We start from the raw sequence: 16,832 nt of genomic DNA, 5'->3' as shown, positions 1-16,832 counted from the left end.
TCTTAATATATAATACTGCATTATTTGAAGAAACCTGCCAAATAATGCTTGTCCACCATTATACATTGTCTTGTATCTTTTCTAGTGGGCAGGGAAGGTCTTTTGTCACATAGAAGAACACTACAAATTTATCTGAACTACTCTCTAGAAGCTGGAGCTAACTTCAGTGCATGAAAAACCCTGGCACAGCAACCAAAACCCCTCTTTGATGCTTACCATAGTACAGAAATCCTGTAAAAAGTTTAGTGTATGTTTTGAATATTTTCTTTTTAGAGCCTTATTTTTCCAAGATAATCATGTGTCTGAAAGCTAAGTGTTTTTTGGATTCAGTCCTTGTATTCACTGATGGATTTTCTTGTGTTTTGTTAAGTTAGAAATAGGAGAAATCAGCTACTTAAGATACCAGCTGATTTTTTTGAGTTTTCTGTTGGTTCAGGTCAGAAAAATAGAAACTTGTTGACTTTCTATATTTAATAAGCACAGACTGCCATATGGCATGTGAAAAAAAGTGCAAGATGGGTGCTCTAATTTTGAGTGTCCGTTGTGTCACAGGAGCAACTGAGCACAATGCAGACAAAGCTGGATGAAGAAGAAAGCAAGAATATGAAACTCCAGCAGCATATTAATAAACTGGAGCATCACTCTGCACAAATTCAGGAGGTGAGAGAACAATGTAATACAGGGCTCATGTAACTATCATACAGTCAATAGTGCTGTGTTGTCTGGTGAGGGCTTGTAATGTTACTTGCATTTTCACAAATGTACATAGCATCATAACTCAGGGCTGTGAAGGAAGATAAGGATTTAAAATCATGGAATAGTTTGGTTTGGTTTAAAGGTCATCTAATCCAACCCCCCTGGAGCTGGAGTAAGCAGAGAAGGTTCATACAACATAACACTGCAGTTTTGAGTTTGGTTTTGTTGCTTTAAATCTTGTGAATCCAAGCCTGCTTGAGCTTCAATATAAGCAAATAAACACTGTTTTGGTTGGGTTTGGCCAACTTCATGATTTCTAGAAAACAGCTATAGCGACAAGGAAATTTTAAACTTTGGAATGCTGAAAATACTCATCTCAGTTGGAACGATGTATCAGATATTTGCAAGTCTTGCTTAATTGCTAGGGTTGGTTTATCTTAGAAAAGGAAATAAGGCCTGTATTCTTTCCAGATCAGTCTCACTTCTGATATCTGTGATATCAGCTCCTAAGCTGTGGGTTCCTTTTAAATGAACTTTTTAGATAAGGTCATGTATTCAGTTATAGAAGTTATTTTGTCCTTGGACTTTGAGGGATTTCAGAGTCACCAAATACTGAATTTAAAGAAAAATGTGTTTATAACCAGTTGATGAAATGCTTTAATACATCATTATATTATTGTTACAGTGTGTGTCCTACCCACTCCCACACTTCCTTCTATTTAAAAAATTTTACTTTTCTTTTCAAGCTTCTTTCATCTGAAAGGAATGACTGGAGTAAAGAGCGCCAGGAGCTCCATGAACAGATAAAATCACTTGAAAAGCAGCTTCAGGAAAGTCAAAACAATGCTGATTGTAAGTCTTTGTAATACTAAAATTTCATTAAAAGTTTGGAGGTGTCTTACTGTTTTAAATCAACAATAGCATGTGCTGAGTAACTATTTGGGGTGTTAGACATACTGGTTTGATTTTCTTTTTTTTTTTTTTAAATAAAGAAAAAATCTTTAATACTTGCATATCATCTTTGCCTAGTCTTGCACAGTATACAATATTCAAAATGGTTCTGTCTTTGAATGTCGAGGTGGTACAAGATACAGTATTTAAAATGAAAATATTAAATAAAAACAAAGGATTAAACCTCTATTGTCTATGGAAATTACAGTGATATTGTCTGGAATGCTTTTGATTCACCTTTCAAGTCAGTGTTTTGTTGACCCTTTCCATTCATGAAGCCTTTCTTTGTGTGACTTTCAAGATTAATTCCACTGAAAACATGCAGGGCTTTGTGATCCCAGCAGGTTCTGTAGCATTCTGTGTCCTATATCTAACACTGTTTTCCAACTAACATGTAAATTATTTTGGCTTTTTTTGACAGTATTGACAAGTGAAGTCCATGACTTGCGCATTGTCCTGCAGTCTGCAGACAAGGAGCTGTCTGATGTAAAACTGGAATATAGTGCCTTTAGGGAAAAGCAAGAGAAAGAAATAAGTCAGCTTTCTGGTAGACATATGGATGTACAGTTCCAGCTGGACAGTGTCAGGTATGTTGGCAGTTTGGTACAATGCCTTGTCATCCCTTCTGGATGCATCCAGTGATTTAGTCATCCTGTCCTGTGAACTTACACTTCCTTTGCTTGCTTGCTTGTTTGTTTGTTTGTTGGGGAGGGTGTTTGGTTGTTTGTCTGTTCTTTCATGCCTATTTCAGGCAACATGGTGGAATTATTAGAAAGGAAACAAAATGTGCCTGCCTTAATTTTGCTTTCCTATATCATTTTTTCATTAAATAGGATATATCTATAAATTTGCTGCTCTCCAAAAGTTAAGTGGACAGTTTGTCAGTCTGGTCACATGAAGCAGGTGACATAATGATGCCACTCTAAAAATTACAAGCAGAAAGAAATCACAAAAAATAACTGGTTTGAGTATCAAAGCCAGAAAAGCTCATTTCCTTGTCTGCAATAATTGCCATTATCATCAGGAGAGGATAATCAGTATGATTTTTAATTACTAATGTGGTTTAGTTATGTTGGGTTTTGTTGCTGTTTTGTTTAGTTTGTTTTGTTGTGCTTTGGTTTTATGTTTTGGGTTTGTTTTTTGTTCCTGGAAAACTACACTACATTTTGTATTATAGCAGGTCATGTCTTAGCTGAAGTAATTGAGTGAGGCATTGTAAGACCAGGAACCTGGGACTGAAATGAAATGCTGTGGTTGTATTGGTGCATTCTGTGTCTGTTTGGAGAGTATTCTTTCCCTCTGTATATTATTTGAATATTTTAAAATACAGTTGATTGGAGTATTTTTATAAGGACACAAACCCTTACTAGATTATTTGGTCTGGGTTTTTTTATGAAGGCTAGAACATGAAAAGATTCTTGAAGAAAAGGCAAGCCTGCAGGATGACTACGACAATTTGCAGGAGGTGGCCAAGTTTGAGACAGACCAGCTGAAGCAACAACTTGAGGAGGGGAAGCAAGAAGCAGAAGCAATGAAAACTGAGCTGAGTGTAAGACAGTCAAGGATTTTAAAGGACTTGATTATACAGAACCCAGACTGCCTAATTTCTATTATTTTATCACTGATAACATTCCACAGTAGTAATAGGTTTCTTAGTGATTTCATTTGGAAGATATACCCAAATTCTTTTTCCAAACTTAGTGCAAGATTTTTGCAACCACAGGCTATCAGAAATATCCAGTAGCATCATGAATAGTACGTTTTTAGGCTGAAGAAATTGCTCTGGAAACGTTGAGGGAGATGGGTTAATTACTAAAGGAATAAGATGCTTCTTTGGAAAAGAATCTTGACATTGAACTGCTGAGATGACTTTTTATCTCAGGGCTAGTCAAGACTAGCCTAATTATTCTATCTTTACAAAGCAGTTTCTTAAAAATTTTCATAGTGGATGTGATTTTGTTAAAATGATCTATGGCTTGTGGTGGATCAGTGTGCTGCAATTTAGTTGATACTGTCCTTGAAAGCTTGTCAGACTGCAGTGACTGCAAAACAGCAGCAAGGTTGCTCAAGAGATTTTGCAAATAATTTTGCTTGTGTTGGTATGTGGTGCCTGCTCGGCAAGTTTCATATAAATTTTCCTTGTTAGTGTTTAAGAGAATGCTGGCAGATTGAATATTCCTGGTTTAAACTCTGTATATTTCAGTATTTTGAACAAATACAGAATTTTAAAATGCCCCCAAATTAATCTACAATTGAAATTCTAAATTTTCCCTTCACAGCCTTGGATATTGAGGAACATCATAGCTATATGAAACTATCATTAATTGCAGGTGAAAATATTCGATTACTTAATATAAATAAGAGTTTACTTTTCAACGTCTTCAGGACAAACTAAAGATCTTCCAGTTTCCAATTAAGGTTTTCTGGGGTGGTTGGGTTTTTTTCAGTCATCTTAAGGATTTGTTTAGGTTTTTATTTTGTTAAATTGCTTTAGAGACCTTATATTGTAACTTCTTATAGCAAACATATATTTTGATATTCTAGAACCTTTTGCAGCTTCTGAAAACAGAAAAAGAACATAATGAAAAACTAACATTGCAATTACAAGAAGACAAAGAAAACAATTCAAAGTAAGTTTTAATTAGCAGTGGGGTTTCTTTTCATCCGCCCTCATTGGTACTATATGTTGTATTCAGATGGGGTTCCCATTTGTAGAGGCGTTTTTCTCCAGATGGGTTTTTTATTTCATCCAAATCAGAACAGCAATTCATTTTTATTTAAAGTAATTTCATTGTATAGTTTTTCATGTCAAAGATAAAATTCTGCCACTGGTAGCAGTGTAAGGCTAGTAACTAAAGTATTAGACTTTTGTATAGCACTGGGAAGGTGATAACTGAAGAACTTAAGAAAATTAAGTGCAAATAAAATAAACTCATATCACTTTGTTCTTGGTAAAGTTCTCTTACATTTCTAGTGAGAAATATAATCAAAATATGTTTTTATTTTTACCAGGGAGCTGTTGAAAGTACTTGAAAAGGGACAGGTGGAGAAACCATTTTCAGAATTGGAGACACAGTGTGAGCAGCAGGTACAATAGCAGATTTGAATATGTGAATTGTGTGTTCGTGGCTTTCCTTGGGCATTAATAACAATTTTATTGGTGTACAGACTGTTAGCTTGATTACCAGCAAAATAAATGTAGAGTAGCTCAGGCTACATATTGTTTTGTTAAGCTACTGGTTAATTTTTTAGGTAAGGTTAACAACTTACTTCCTTTTTTTTTCCATGACTTGGTACTATATAAAATACAATAAAGGTAGTGAAGACATTCCTTCACAAATATTATTTCCTCTAGGAAGCAAAACTGAGGACATTGGAACAGGAGCTGGCTGCTGCTGAAGAGACTATTGCTTCTTTGAAGAAGACAAATGATACAGATAAGGTTTGGGCTTATTTCTGTTCTGAACTATGTTCTGTAGTAGAGATGAAAGACCAGAGCCTTCCTGTGCTGCTTAATAATTTTGTGCTTTTAGGCAATCCTGGCTATATAGCCAAGTACTACTTTTTCCTAGCATGGAGTTTGTAGGGAGGTAGGAAACTGGTATGCATTTAGAGAAAAGACAAGTTGACTGAAGGTTAAACAAAAAAAAAAAGAAGGTAAAACTGTCTACTGAACATTCAATGCCTAACAATACATAATTCCCCAGATGATTAACAGAGCCTTCAAGTCAGGGCTCTATTGTAATGGGCAGATGGAAAAGCTAAGAAAGGTGTTGTAAGAATGTGACTATGTGTCACATTATTAGGAAAATCTAAACACTTTTTTATGTGAAGACTGTTGTAGTATGAAAGCTGAGTTCCCCTAGTGCAAGCATATTTGCTGTCTATAAAACAGGCACAAGAAATCACACGGTGTGTTTACTGCCTGGCATGATGCAATGGTAAGCATTGCTTTTTCCATCATAAACCCAAATATCTGACATGCATAAGGTCAGAATCACCTGGTATTGTCAGTGCAGTGGTGTTTCTTGAATGTGCCTTTTTCCATTACAAACAAACATACCCTTAAATTATAGTAGTTCTGTTCTCCTATTAGTAAAGCATTACTAAGACTAAATCAGCAGGCCAGTCTTCTCTTCTAAGAAACACTGCAGGTTATTTAGCTCTTTCTTTAAGTGCTTAGAACAAAAGCCAGTGATTTAGCAAAGAATTTTCTGTTATTTTTATATGTGCAGTTTGAGGACTCATTTTCACCTGATTGATTACAGTTTGGGATTGACAAATTATATATCAAAAAAGTCCAGTTATACATTATATGGATTTTATATGTATTTTATCAGGATTAATTTTTTTATGTTGCAGGAAGTTGTAACTGACTTGATGAGACAGATCCAGGAGCTGAGGTCTTCAATTAATCATAAAACTGAGTCCATAGATGGGCTGACAAGAGAGCTCGAGGATATAAATGTATGTTCTGTCATTTTGAAGGACGTGGTATCGTTCTTTAGAATGGGATGCAATGGCATGTCTAATCACAGGTCTCAAACAGTATAACTTGCTGCAGTGTTTTAGAAGGAAACTTCTTTGTTTTGACATGTTGAAATCTTCTGAACATTTTATGCCTAAGGCTGTCTCAAAAAGTGAACCCTCTCCACGTGGTGGGTAAAAAACTGTGTCTCTAAAGGGACCTATTCACATCCTGTAAACCCCACTCAGCTGACAGTCACATTTAGATTTTCTCAGAAATTGGCAATTTAAGACCTCAGCAATTGAAGCTGAATTGTAAATTCATTTTTGATGGAGTGAATTTTTATGTTGCTGGCATTACTAGGTTCTACATCTGAAAACAAGTACAAAGAACTAAAACTGTGTATTTGAATAACTATGAATAAATATGATGCCTCTGCTTTATTAAAATAGGTCTGGTTTGAAAACTGATAGAGCAATCAACAAAATGCTTTACATGATATATTATGTGTGAATGCCAAAGGTTCTATAGAAAAATGTTGATGAGACAGATTTCTAAATATGACTATCTCTTTAATAATGGTTTTAGTGGGTAAGATATATTATGGTGGCTAATTCACATTAATAATCTTTTTATATCATTCTGGCAACTAATCTCTACAAACAGTTTGTATGATTTAGCAAGTAAAATATATCATTCTGGTTTTAGTCATTGACACTAATTTCTAAATGTAATTGTCATCAAAAGATTTGGGATGTACATTTATCTGGCTTCTGTTTGCCAACTTTACCTGATAATATGTTTTTCTAAAATATTTAAAATCTGATTGAATGATTTTTGTAGTACAAGTATAATATTGTTCTGGCTGCAAAAGAAGAAAGCACGGGAATCATAGAAGATCAGGAAAAGAAGATTGAAGAACTGAAGGAAGCTTTGGAAGGAAGAGAAATAGCTGATAACATTGAGGTAAAAACATTAATGTTGGTGTATTATGATTATTTGTTCAACCAGACCAATTGGATGTGGTTTTGCTTAAAATGCTCATGTAAAACTTAACCTCATTTTAGTTCAAACTACAGCTAGTTAAGCTGATTGTAAAAGAATTTTTCATTAGATACCTGACAAATTCTGTTAAATTACCATGTTACTTGACATAAATATTTTATAAGCTACTTCATAAAAGCCTATGCTAAGAGCCTGGTTTAATTTTGTTAAGGCCACTAAGGAATCATCAGCTGAATTTAATGGCAGCTTTAGATGATGCAGCTGAGAAATTAAAATAGGTAGAAGAATATATTATGTTCCACAGTGTCTCTTCCCCCACTGCACTATATTCAGTAATATCTTTTCTTTCTACTCATAATTTTAACTAAAAGCTCCACCTGCTGGAAAGAGATCTAGGGCACACATTTGATTCAAATGTGGTTTTGCTTTTTAATATTGTATCTTTCTTTAACTCTGTCTTTTCCATTACTGCTGTCATCATTATTTTGTTGAACACGTCAAACAGTCACAAATACTAGCACCTCCTTACATGTAATTTCTACAAGATCATCTGTGGTTAGATTTGCTAGTCCAATCAGATAGCACCAATAAAGTCTGCCAGGGAGGTGTGTGTTTCTCAAAGGACATTAAACATAATGTAAATCTGTTTTAAAATAAACAGATTGTGTTCATAATCATATCTAAAAGTGACATTCTGAAACCCAAAGCTGAGTTGTCTTGCAAATGGATCACTTAGGGGCTTTTGGCTTTTTAGCTTAGTGCCAGTTCCTGTTTCAGTGTTATCCTTGGGTATATCTGGCTCCCGATAAAATGATGGTGTTTCTTCTTTACTTTATACTTCAGTTACTAATTTCTTTATGCTTTCTTAACTGGACAAGAAGAACTAATCTGAGGTGGCATTTAAAATCTAGAAGAAGTTTCTCCTTATGTGTTAACACATCTTGGTTAGGTATGATGCCCCATCAGATAGGGTGGGAGTATAGATCCTAGAATAAATCCAAAGGGATCTGTGGAATATCAGTGCACTAAAAAAAGCTGTAATCACTTCAGTGTGATTAAAATCTATACATTCTTTTCTGGTTTCTTTTAAAGTACATATTATATTTTAAAATAGTGATTAATTCCAAAGATCTTTCACTAGAATCTTAATTGTCACTATACTGGGGAAAAGTTCTCATTTTTGTTCTGTAACCAAGACCAAGGATATCGAAATATGCTAAAATAAATTTATAGATGAATGCTTGCTACAATTCATGATGAAAAAGTAGAAGGAAAAGGGAGATGCTTGTAGCTGTTAGCAATCTCAGCACCAATGACAAAACATCTTGAACCAACTGACTTACAGCAATAACTTTAATATTTTTTTTTTACACATCCCACAACTTAAAACAGAGGGACCTTCTGTGTGAAGAATTGCGTCACACTGCTGATCAGCTGATCAGTCTGACAGAGGCCTCTAAGAAACACCATGCATTGCTCCAGTGTGCACAGGAAGACATAGCAAAGAAAGAAGCTGTAATCCAGGAACTCAGGGAACAGGTAAAACAGAGAAATATTCACAGTTAGCTCATTGAGAGGGAGCTGTGGTCAGTTGTAGCTTCTGAAAAAGGTTTCACTTGTCATTTTAGAGCATCTGGTACATAGTCCTCTTGGTGAAGAGAAATGCTCCTTCTTGTAAAAGGAAAGTAGTAGCTCAGAAACTTCTGAACAAAGATTAGGTAACTTGTAATGTTTTGGAACTGTTGTCTAGAGATCACAAAAATGTGTACTCTGATAGCAGAGTAAAATTATCAATACCTGTAAGAGCAGAGCAACCTCAGGTTATCAGCAGTGTAACATAGGGGATTACTTTTTCCTCTTCTTAACACTTATCCACAAATGGTATCATTACGCAATAGAGATAACTGCTGAGCTGTGTAAATTATGCAGTGGTTTGGAGCTGCTGCAGACTAAATAGCTATGTTAAACCTTTGTTCAGATTTTAGCTCTAGTTGTCACAACTCTCATAGTGCTAAGTAATATATTTGTGTTGGCAAAGACTCGAGTAAGTTATTTTTTGGAAGAGGAGTTCTTTTGTCAAGTTACCATATTCTCTTGTGGAAACTGAATCTATATCCCTAAAATCTTTGTATCAAATCATGTTTTGACCAGTAATGTTTGCCAACCAGGTTCATAATAGCTTTTTTCTGTGTTGGCATCCCCTTTGAAAGGCAGATTGTGTTAGCAAGGCAAGAAAATCAAATACTAATAAGAACAAAATTCAGATGAACTACAAAGTAGTTAGACGTATAGATCCTTTCAAAAATGCTTGTTGCATACAACTATTGAGTTTAACAGTGATTGACTAAATACAGAAGAGTTACGAAAAGTGAAGTCTTTGTTAATCTAAAATAACTTGTGGTGTACTTAAACTTCCTCAAAATATAGATCTGACTGCTGTTTTGTTTCCTATTTTATGTGTATTATGAGCTACTTTAATTCTTCCTGTGTTTCTAATAGTTAGACAAAATGACAGTGGAACTGGAGAACAGGAAGAGTGAATATGAACTGAAAATGAAGCAAATAGATTGCTTTGTGGACTCATCTTCAGTAACATTTCCTCAGGTATGGCATTTGAGAGAAACATTTTCACATAGTTTGTAATTATTGATGATTTGCCTGCCAGAAATGTATTCATTTATGTCTCCAATGAAGTATTAAACATGTAATCAATACATAGGGAAAACAGTCCTTTACTAATAGCTTGTATGTTTGGGTTTTTTCACTTTCCAGTGTCCTAAAACTCCTCCTAATTTTGATGTTAATTTGGCCAAGCTTTTGGAAACTCATGAGCAAGAAATAGCTGATCGAAGGGCCTCTGCAATAAATCTGGAGCACCTTGTGCATGAACTGAATGAAGAACGAAGAGCAAAAAATGATGAAATTCTAAGGCTGAAGGTACTATGAGTTAATCTCTGCTGGCAATTTGTAAGGTCAAAATGAGACAGACTGCAGAGTTCAGGTTTTTTTAGTGAGCTCTGCTTAGTAGTATCTCCATTAAAGCAGGAAGGCAGTTTTTGGTTTTCCCTTTACCTAGGCTGGGAACAAGTGGTGACAACCTGCTTGGGATGTCTGTAAATCTCATTTTCCCAAGGACTATGCTTGTTTGTGTTCATGAATGTCAAATGGTAACATCATTTTTGCTCCTGAAACAGTTCTCAATATTTGCTGCTGAAACTGTTCTCAAAGTTTCTAATGCAACTATAGATGGAAGGGTATATTTGCCAGAGAACCATGCCTGTTTTCTGAGAAATATCTTTTTGTCTTCTATTCTACTCAAAAACAAGTTCAGCTAGAAATGAAAATAGGAATTGCAATTTGGTCTTCAAATAAAATGGTTTGGATTTCTCTTGCTTAGGATCAATTAAATGAGTTGGAGAACTTGCGTCTGGAAATGCAGATATTGGTGGAGAACAACAGGAGTTTACAGAGCCTTGTAGAAGCTCAGAGACCAAGCAAGAACAGGTAAAGTAAAATAAAACACAAAAAATCTCTCTTAACTTGAAATATTTAAGATAAAGTTTACAGGTTTTATTTGAAGTACAGTCTTATGTTGTTTGCCTATTTAGAGATTGACTCAAGCTTTTCTATGAAGATTATTTACTGGCTTGTAAACTTTATAACCCTTAAATCACAAGTTCTTAAGTGCAATAAAGTTTTATAAAGGGAATGGAAACAATGTAAAATCATTATATGCGTAGTAATTCCTGGGTATTCTATATTGCCATGTCACTTGTGTAGTTATGGATCCAATAGATAAGGAATGTCCAAATAAGTGCAACACAAGTTCAGTATAGACATAAATTAACTTTTAAAGCCTCCAGTATACAATTAGCCTTTGGTCTATTCAAACCACAACTCCTATCAACTAAAAGGAGCAGGGAATTCTTAGTGCATATCCAAATTATATTCCAAAGTCCCAAGTCAGGAATCCAATAAGTGAGGAACATAAAAATAATGCTTTTATTGTGGAAAAATTTGGTCTAGAAAACCTATATAAACTGAAAACAAAGCCACAGAATCCAGTGTTCCATGGCAATGTAACCATTGTTGTTTGACTCTGATTTCCATTTCAATTCAACAATTTCAACACAATTTCAAATGTCTGTTGCAAAATAAGCAGAAAGCCTTAGAAACAGCATCATTGTTCAGTAACCTACCTGATCTGTTCACAAGATTTTAAGTTTATGAAAACTGGTTTTATTGTAATATGATGCAATTATAAAACTCTTAACCAATTAACTTTTTCCTGTATGGCACACTACAAGTGAGTTAATTTAGTTGTATGTGTTTTCTTATTTCCATCCGTGTTGATTAAAAACTACCAAAATAAAAATTAGGGAAGTTTTTTGAATACAAGAAGCTTTTACCTTCTTGACTTGGCAAGACCACTAAGCAGTGATCCTGTAGGAAGTCTTCTGCAGTCTCCATACACATGAACACTGAAATAACAAAATATGTACCTCCATCCCAAAGCTGCTCTTGTAGTTTAACCCCAGCCAGCAGCCAGGCCCTACACAGCCACTCACTCACTCCCCAGCAGTGGGATCAGGGAGAGAACTGGGACAGCAAAACCCAGAAAACTTGTGGGTTGAGATAAAGGCAGTTTAACAGGGAAAGTGAAAGTCACACACACATACAAGCAAAGCAAACCAAGGGATTCATTCACTGTTTCCCATGGGCAGGCAGGTGTTCAGCCATGTCCAGGAGAGCAGGGCCCCATGACACACAACACTGACTTGGGAAGACAAGCACCATCACTCCAAACATCCCCTCTTCCTCCTTTTCCCCCCACTTTGTCATACACTGAGCATGATGTCACATGGTCTGGAATGTCCCTTTGGTCAGTTTAGGTCTCCTGTCCTGGCTGTGTCTCCTCCCAGCCTCCCACACAACCCCAGCTTCCCAGCCAGTGTGGCAGTATGGAAGGCAGGAAAAGCCTTGGCTGTGTGCAAGCCCTGCTCAGCAATAAGAAACAGATCTCTACATTATCAACCCTGTGTTCAGCACAAATCCAAAACACAGCCTCCTAATGGCTGCTGTGAAGATGATTAATTCTACCCCAGCCAAAACCAGCACAGCTGTCTAACAAACATAAGTTGCATATTTATTACATTTGTAGTTGTTTCCATTAAAACATTAATTTCTTTATACTCTGATGAAAGAAAATGTGTTCAGAAGTTTAAACCCTTCCAGAGTTTTTTTATGATGTTCAATATTTTGAGTATGAACATGTGTGAAAACAACTGCACACATTTACTGGTTTAATCTGGATTACATGTTTTTACAATGGGTTCCTCTGTTTGTGAGAAACTTTTTTTCTCATTCTTGAATTTCATAGTGATCAGAAACATCCTGATGTTCTTAAAGAGAAAGAGGAAGAGATTGCTGAAGAGCGACTTGCCAAGGTATATTATCCTTCTCATGTCAGTTGCTGTTGACCTGCTGTGAAGTATTAATGTGATTTTTGGTTGGTTTGGTTTGATTTTTTTGTTTTCAGGCAGCAAAATGAACACCAATTTCTAGTGAATTCTAAGAGGCACAGCCTGAGACTTGCCTCTTAGGATTTCTATGTTGGCCTAACACCAGTGAACTGGGTGTCAGATTGCACAATTAGCAAAACCAGATTCAGATTGCTAAATCTGACTCATCCTCAGAGTTGGAAAGTGAAGATTGTGTCACTTGCTAATGTCAGAGCTCTGTCAAAGGGAAGTTAATGTCACAGCAGAGGTTTCCATGGATGTCCCAGACAGAAGAACCCCCTGTTAGAGCTCTGCTGTATGTGTGTGGGCAGAGACACACTGCTGTGGGTCAGCTGTGCTGGCATGAAATGGGAAATAAGTGCCTACAGCAAAGAGATGAACTTAAAGTGAATATTAGAGATGTGAACTACTAGGTAGTAGGATGATCTGGAATGATATGTAACATTAATTAAGTAACAGATATTTTTAAACATATATATATGTGTATATTAAACATTAAGATTGCATCTAATGTTTTTGAACTTTTCCAGAATAAAGCAGTGGAAGAAATGCTGAAAATCAAAGCAGAGTAAGTCTAACTATTGTTCCTTGAACTGGAAGCTAGTATTAAACTAATTAATGACAGAAAAAAAAAGATACATTTAAGCAATAGAAGTCCAAGATCTGAAATGACAAAAGACATAATTTGGAATTATTTACACTTCTGCGAGATACCTTGACTTCTTACTCTTTCTCATCAGCAGGTGGTAGTAGCACCTATTACTACATAGCATTATATCAGGACAATAATGGGTAGAACCATAAAAACTTAATTGGAAAGGATGTTTTTAATTGTTTAAAGTTATTTATATGCAGTGAATTATAATAGCATTCCTTTTCAAATTAAATTGAAATACTGTTCATTTCTTTATTAATAATGCAAATGTTTTATAATTTGAAACATAATGTAGTTATTTGGGTTTTATGCTATTTGTTTAAATTTCTGTGGTTCAGCTTGAAAAATGAATATTTTTTTTAGAGGCTTTCTAAATTGTGTTTGCACTATTGGGCAAGTAGTCCTCAAAACTCAAGTGTTTTGTACCTTGGATGGATAATAGCAAAGAAAGAAAATACTGAATCAGTAGATAAAAACTACTTCAAAAATGTCTGTCCTGCTGTTCTTTTCCTAATCTGTATTGCTTCAGGATTTATTGTGGCTGAATTTTCTAACATAAGATTTATTTTCATTTGATGGAATGCTTTCTATGTAAGTAACTTCTTTTAAGGAGGAAGATAGTTCTTATGCACATGGTCATTTCAAAAGTGATTTGCATTAAATTTTCCAGAAACCCTAGTCTGGAAATTAGGGATTATTTTGCTATTTGATGCACTGATTTTGCATTCCTTCCTGGTCTCCAAAACACACTTCATAGCAGTGCTACAATGTGTCATACAAGCAAATAGTGGACAAAGAGGGAAAACATTCTCTTCTCATCAAGAAAATGGCTTGCCAAATGCAGCAAATGAATACTGTTCACAGAGCAGGTCTTAAACCACACTTCAGTAAAACAAAACTGATGACAGAAATTTCATGTATGCAGTATTTGAATTGATCTGCAAAATTACTCAAGTTCATAGAAGCAATAGACAGGCTGCTAAGTTTGATGGCACAGTTTAATATCCTGTAACCTCATTTGCTGAAAATGTTTTAATTCTATCAAAAGTGGTACTCATTCTCTTACCAGGCCGACCAAGCAGGCTCAGACCATCTGAAGTGCTCAGAGATGTTTCTGAGCAATGAGGCTGTCAGGGGGGAAAAGCCACAGACAAACAAGCATTTTATAGAGGGGACCTGTAGAGCAGCTGAGTTTAGCTGGAAAATTTACATTCCTTAGGTGAATTAATTCAAAGTGTTCTTGTAGGTGAAGCGTCTGTTTTCAATCGTGAGTGGAGTTGTATATCCTGGATTGTAAACAGCACAGTTCCCAAAGAGAAGAGTAGCTCCAAAACACTGCCTATATTTGATAGTCTCAAACACAAGAACTGTGAAGCAGAATGAAATTTTTCCCTTCTTTAGCACTAGGGAAATACAATACAAGGGAATACAATATCTCAAAATAATGCTTTTAAAGGAGCCTCCCTCCATGTCCAAGACTGACTTCGGAATTCAGTTGTATGACATTTTTGTTGGTTTTTAATGTTTTATGGTTCTTTTATATTGGCAGATTAGAAGAGACCAAAAATATCCTCAGAATCCAAGAGAAAAGCTGTCATGAAATGACTTTGGAGATGGAACGAACAAGGACATTGGAGCTCAAAGCATTTAATGAAAAAGAAGAAATTAGATCAAAACTGGAGGAAGCATATGAAGAAAAAGACAGGATTGAAAAGGTTACATAGACAATTTTTTTGTTATCTTCACAGCAGAATCTTATTTAGCAGAGGTACAGCTGTTTTGTTTTGCAGTTTAGCTTTATTTGTGATGTTCTCTGCACTAGTGAAAGTCTAGATACAGAAATCACTTAGTACAAATCAAATGGTGCTCCTTTTTTGCCTTTTAGAGGGATGTAACATAGTGTCTAAGGACGTAAGACAAACGTGTATTTCCTGAGTGAACCAACTCTTGCATCATATGTTACAACAAACTTGAATGTTAATATGTTAATAGCTCTAAGAATTGCTTCTGAAAAGAGAAGGAGAGGCTACTGCTAAGAGGTACACAATGTATTTATTACTACAGGAAATGAAATTGCTGAGGAAGCAAGTTGACTCGCTTGCTGAGGAGAATGGGAAATTACTTGGTCATCAAAACCTAAACCAGAAGATTCAGTATCTTGTGAAACTGAAGAAAGATTATGCTAAACTTACAGAGGTAAGTTGCAGAGTAGATTACAGATGGAGTAATCTGCCTGACATAGCAAAGAGCTAAGCTTTGAGAATGAAGACTAAAATTCCTGCTCTTCTGTTGGAGAGGAACAGAGATACCTTTAATCTCTATTCTACTTCCTCAAGTATATAGTGTATAAAACACTTGAACAACTCTAGATACTGCTTGTGTAAAAATACCAAAATAAAGTGAGGATAATTTCTTTAATATATCCATGTTTTTTCTCTGTTTTACAGGAGACTGAAAAGCTACGAGTTGAAAACATTTTTTTGAAAGAATCAAAAAAATGCGACATTTGTAGACAAAATCAGCGGTAATGACCCCAATAAAACTGCAGAGCCATATATTTGAAGTGTACAGAATAAGCAAAAGTCAGTTGTCAAGTCTGACTTTTGCTGTGGTTCTGGAATAATCAAGTATTCTAGTTTGTAGATTTTTTGCTGGTAATAACTCTAAGTAAATATTGTTATTCCAGCTCTGTGGGCAGCTTTCAATAAAATTTTAACACCTTTTTGTAATTTTTTTTCAATTTAAAAACCTGATTTTGTATAGATACTAGGTAGATACTTCCTTGAAACTTTTGTACCTTGCCAAGGAAAAGCTTTCTCCCTGGGAACACACCTGGATTTTTGTCTCCTTTTGTACTTTGATTTCAGGTTCCTACTACTTCTGAAATATGCTACATTTTCCATCAGAGCCAAAATTCAAAAAGGACAATTTCTTTGTGTTTGTTTCTTTAGTTAAACATAGAATTATTTTCCTGGGTTGCTTAAAAATAATTTTCATATCAAACTTTGTTCAATAAAGCATAAATGTGAATTTAGTAACAGGCTTGTAAATAGTACTATAAATACATTTTTTGTTTCTGTTCTTTCTTTATTTGAAAATAAAATGCTTTTCAAACCTGTTTTCTGTTAGTATAGACTTTGAGCTCTATATTAGCACTACAGGGTTCTGAGGGTTTTGCAACCATTTTCTTATCAAAGAAGTGAAAAATGTTAGGAAAGATGTGAAAATATGCAGAAAATTTTACAGGAGTACACCATAAGTTCATTTAATTGCACTTAAAGATTTATTGCAAATAACTGAAATGCTTGTTAGTGGAACACAAAATGTTGATTTCTATAGCAATATCAAACTAAGGGTTTTTTTACTGCCACTAATCCTATCATTCTGTTTTCTGGCTAATTAATACAATAAGGGCTTTGACCACAAGCACTGGGGCAAAAGGGAATAAAGAGGAAAGATGTGTCTGGTAAAGGATAGAATTATTTACTACATTATTTCGCTGAGGGAAAGAAGAATTTCCACCACCTTACCTATT

The 16,832-nt window shown here is 35.2% G+C and overlaps 1 protein-coding gene across 1 annotated transcript in view; it reads left to right on the top strand.

Annotated features, from left to right (window-relative positions):
* KIF15 (kinesin family member 15) overlaps positions 1-16,415 on the top strand; it is a 32,387-nt gene extending 15,972 nt beyond the window's left edge. Inside the window, exons 17-34 of the mRNA XM_014308197.2 lie at positions 553-660; positions 1,443-1,548; positions 2,069-2,234; positions 3,046-3,196; positions 4,192-4,277; positions 4,660-4,735; positions 5,003-5,089; positions 6,010-6,114; positions 6,959-7,081; positions 8,513-8,659; positions 9,620-9,724; positions 9,893-10,057; positions 10,518-10,624; positions 12,501-12,567; positions 13,173-13,210; positions 14,847-15,012; positions 15,362-15,493; positions 15,745-16,415. Of these exons, the coding sequence (XP_014163672.2) occupies positions 553-660; positions 1,443-1,548; positions 2,069-2,234; positions 3,046-3,196; positions 4,192-4,277; positions 4,660-4,735; positions 5,003-5,089; positions 6,010-6,114; positions 6,959-7,081; positions 8,513-8,659; positions 9,620-9,724; positions 9,893-10,057; positions 10,518-10,624; positions 12,501-12,567; positions 13,173-13,210; positions 14,847-15,012; positions 15,362-15,493; positions 15,745-15,825 (2,016 nt within the window). The 3' untranslated portion in view covers positions 15,826-16,415. The remainder of the gene's footprint in view (positions 1-552; positions 661-1,442; positions 1,549-2,068; positions 2,235-3,045; positions 3,197-4,191; positions 4,278-4,659; positions 4,736-5,002; positions 5,090-6,009; positions 6,115-6,958; positions 7,082-8,512; positions 8,660-9,619; positions 9,725-9,892; positions 10,058-10,517; positions 10,625-12,500; positions 12,568-13,172; positions 13,211-14,846; positions 15,013-15,361; positions 15,494-15,744) is intronic.
* Positions 16,416-16,832: the final 417 nt, after the last annotated feature.

This window comes from Geospiza fortis, unplaced genomic scaffold, assembly GCF_000277835.1.
Source record: "Geospiza fortis unplaced genomic scaffold, GeoFor_1.0 scaffold346, whole genome shotgun sequence".
Taxonomy (NCBI): domain Eukaryota; kingdom Metazoa; phylum Chordata; class Aves; order Passeriformes; family Thraupidae; genus Geospiza; species Geospiza fortis.
Note: the sequence above shows the minus strand (reverse complement) of the source record. Positions and strands in the feature narration are given on the sequence as shown.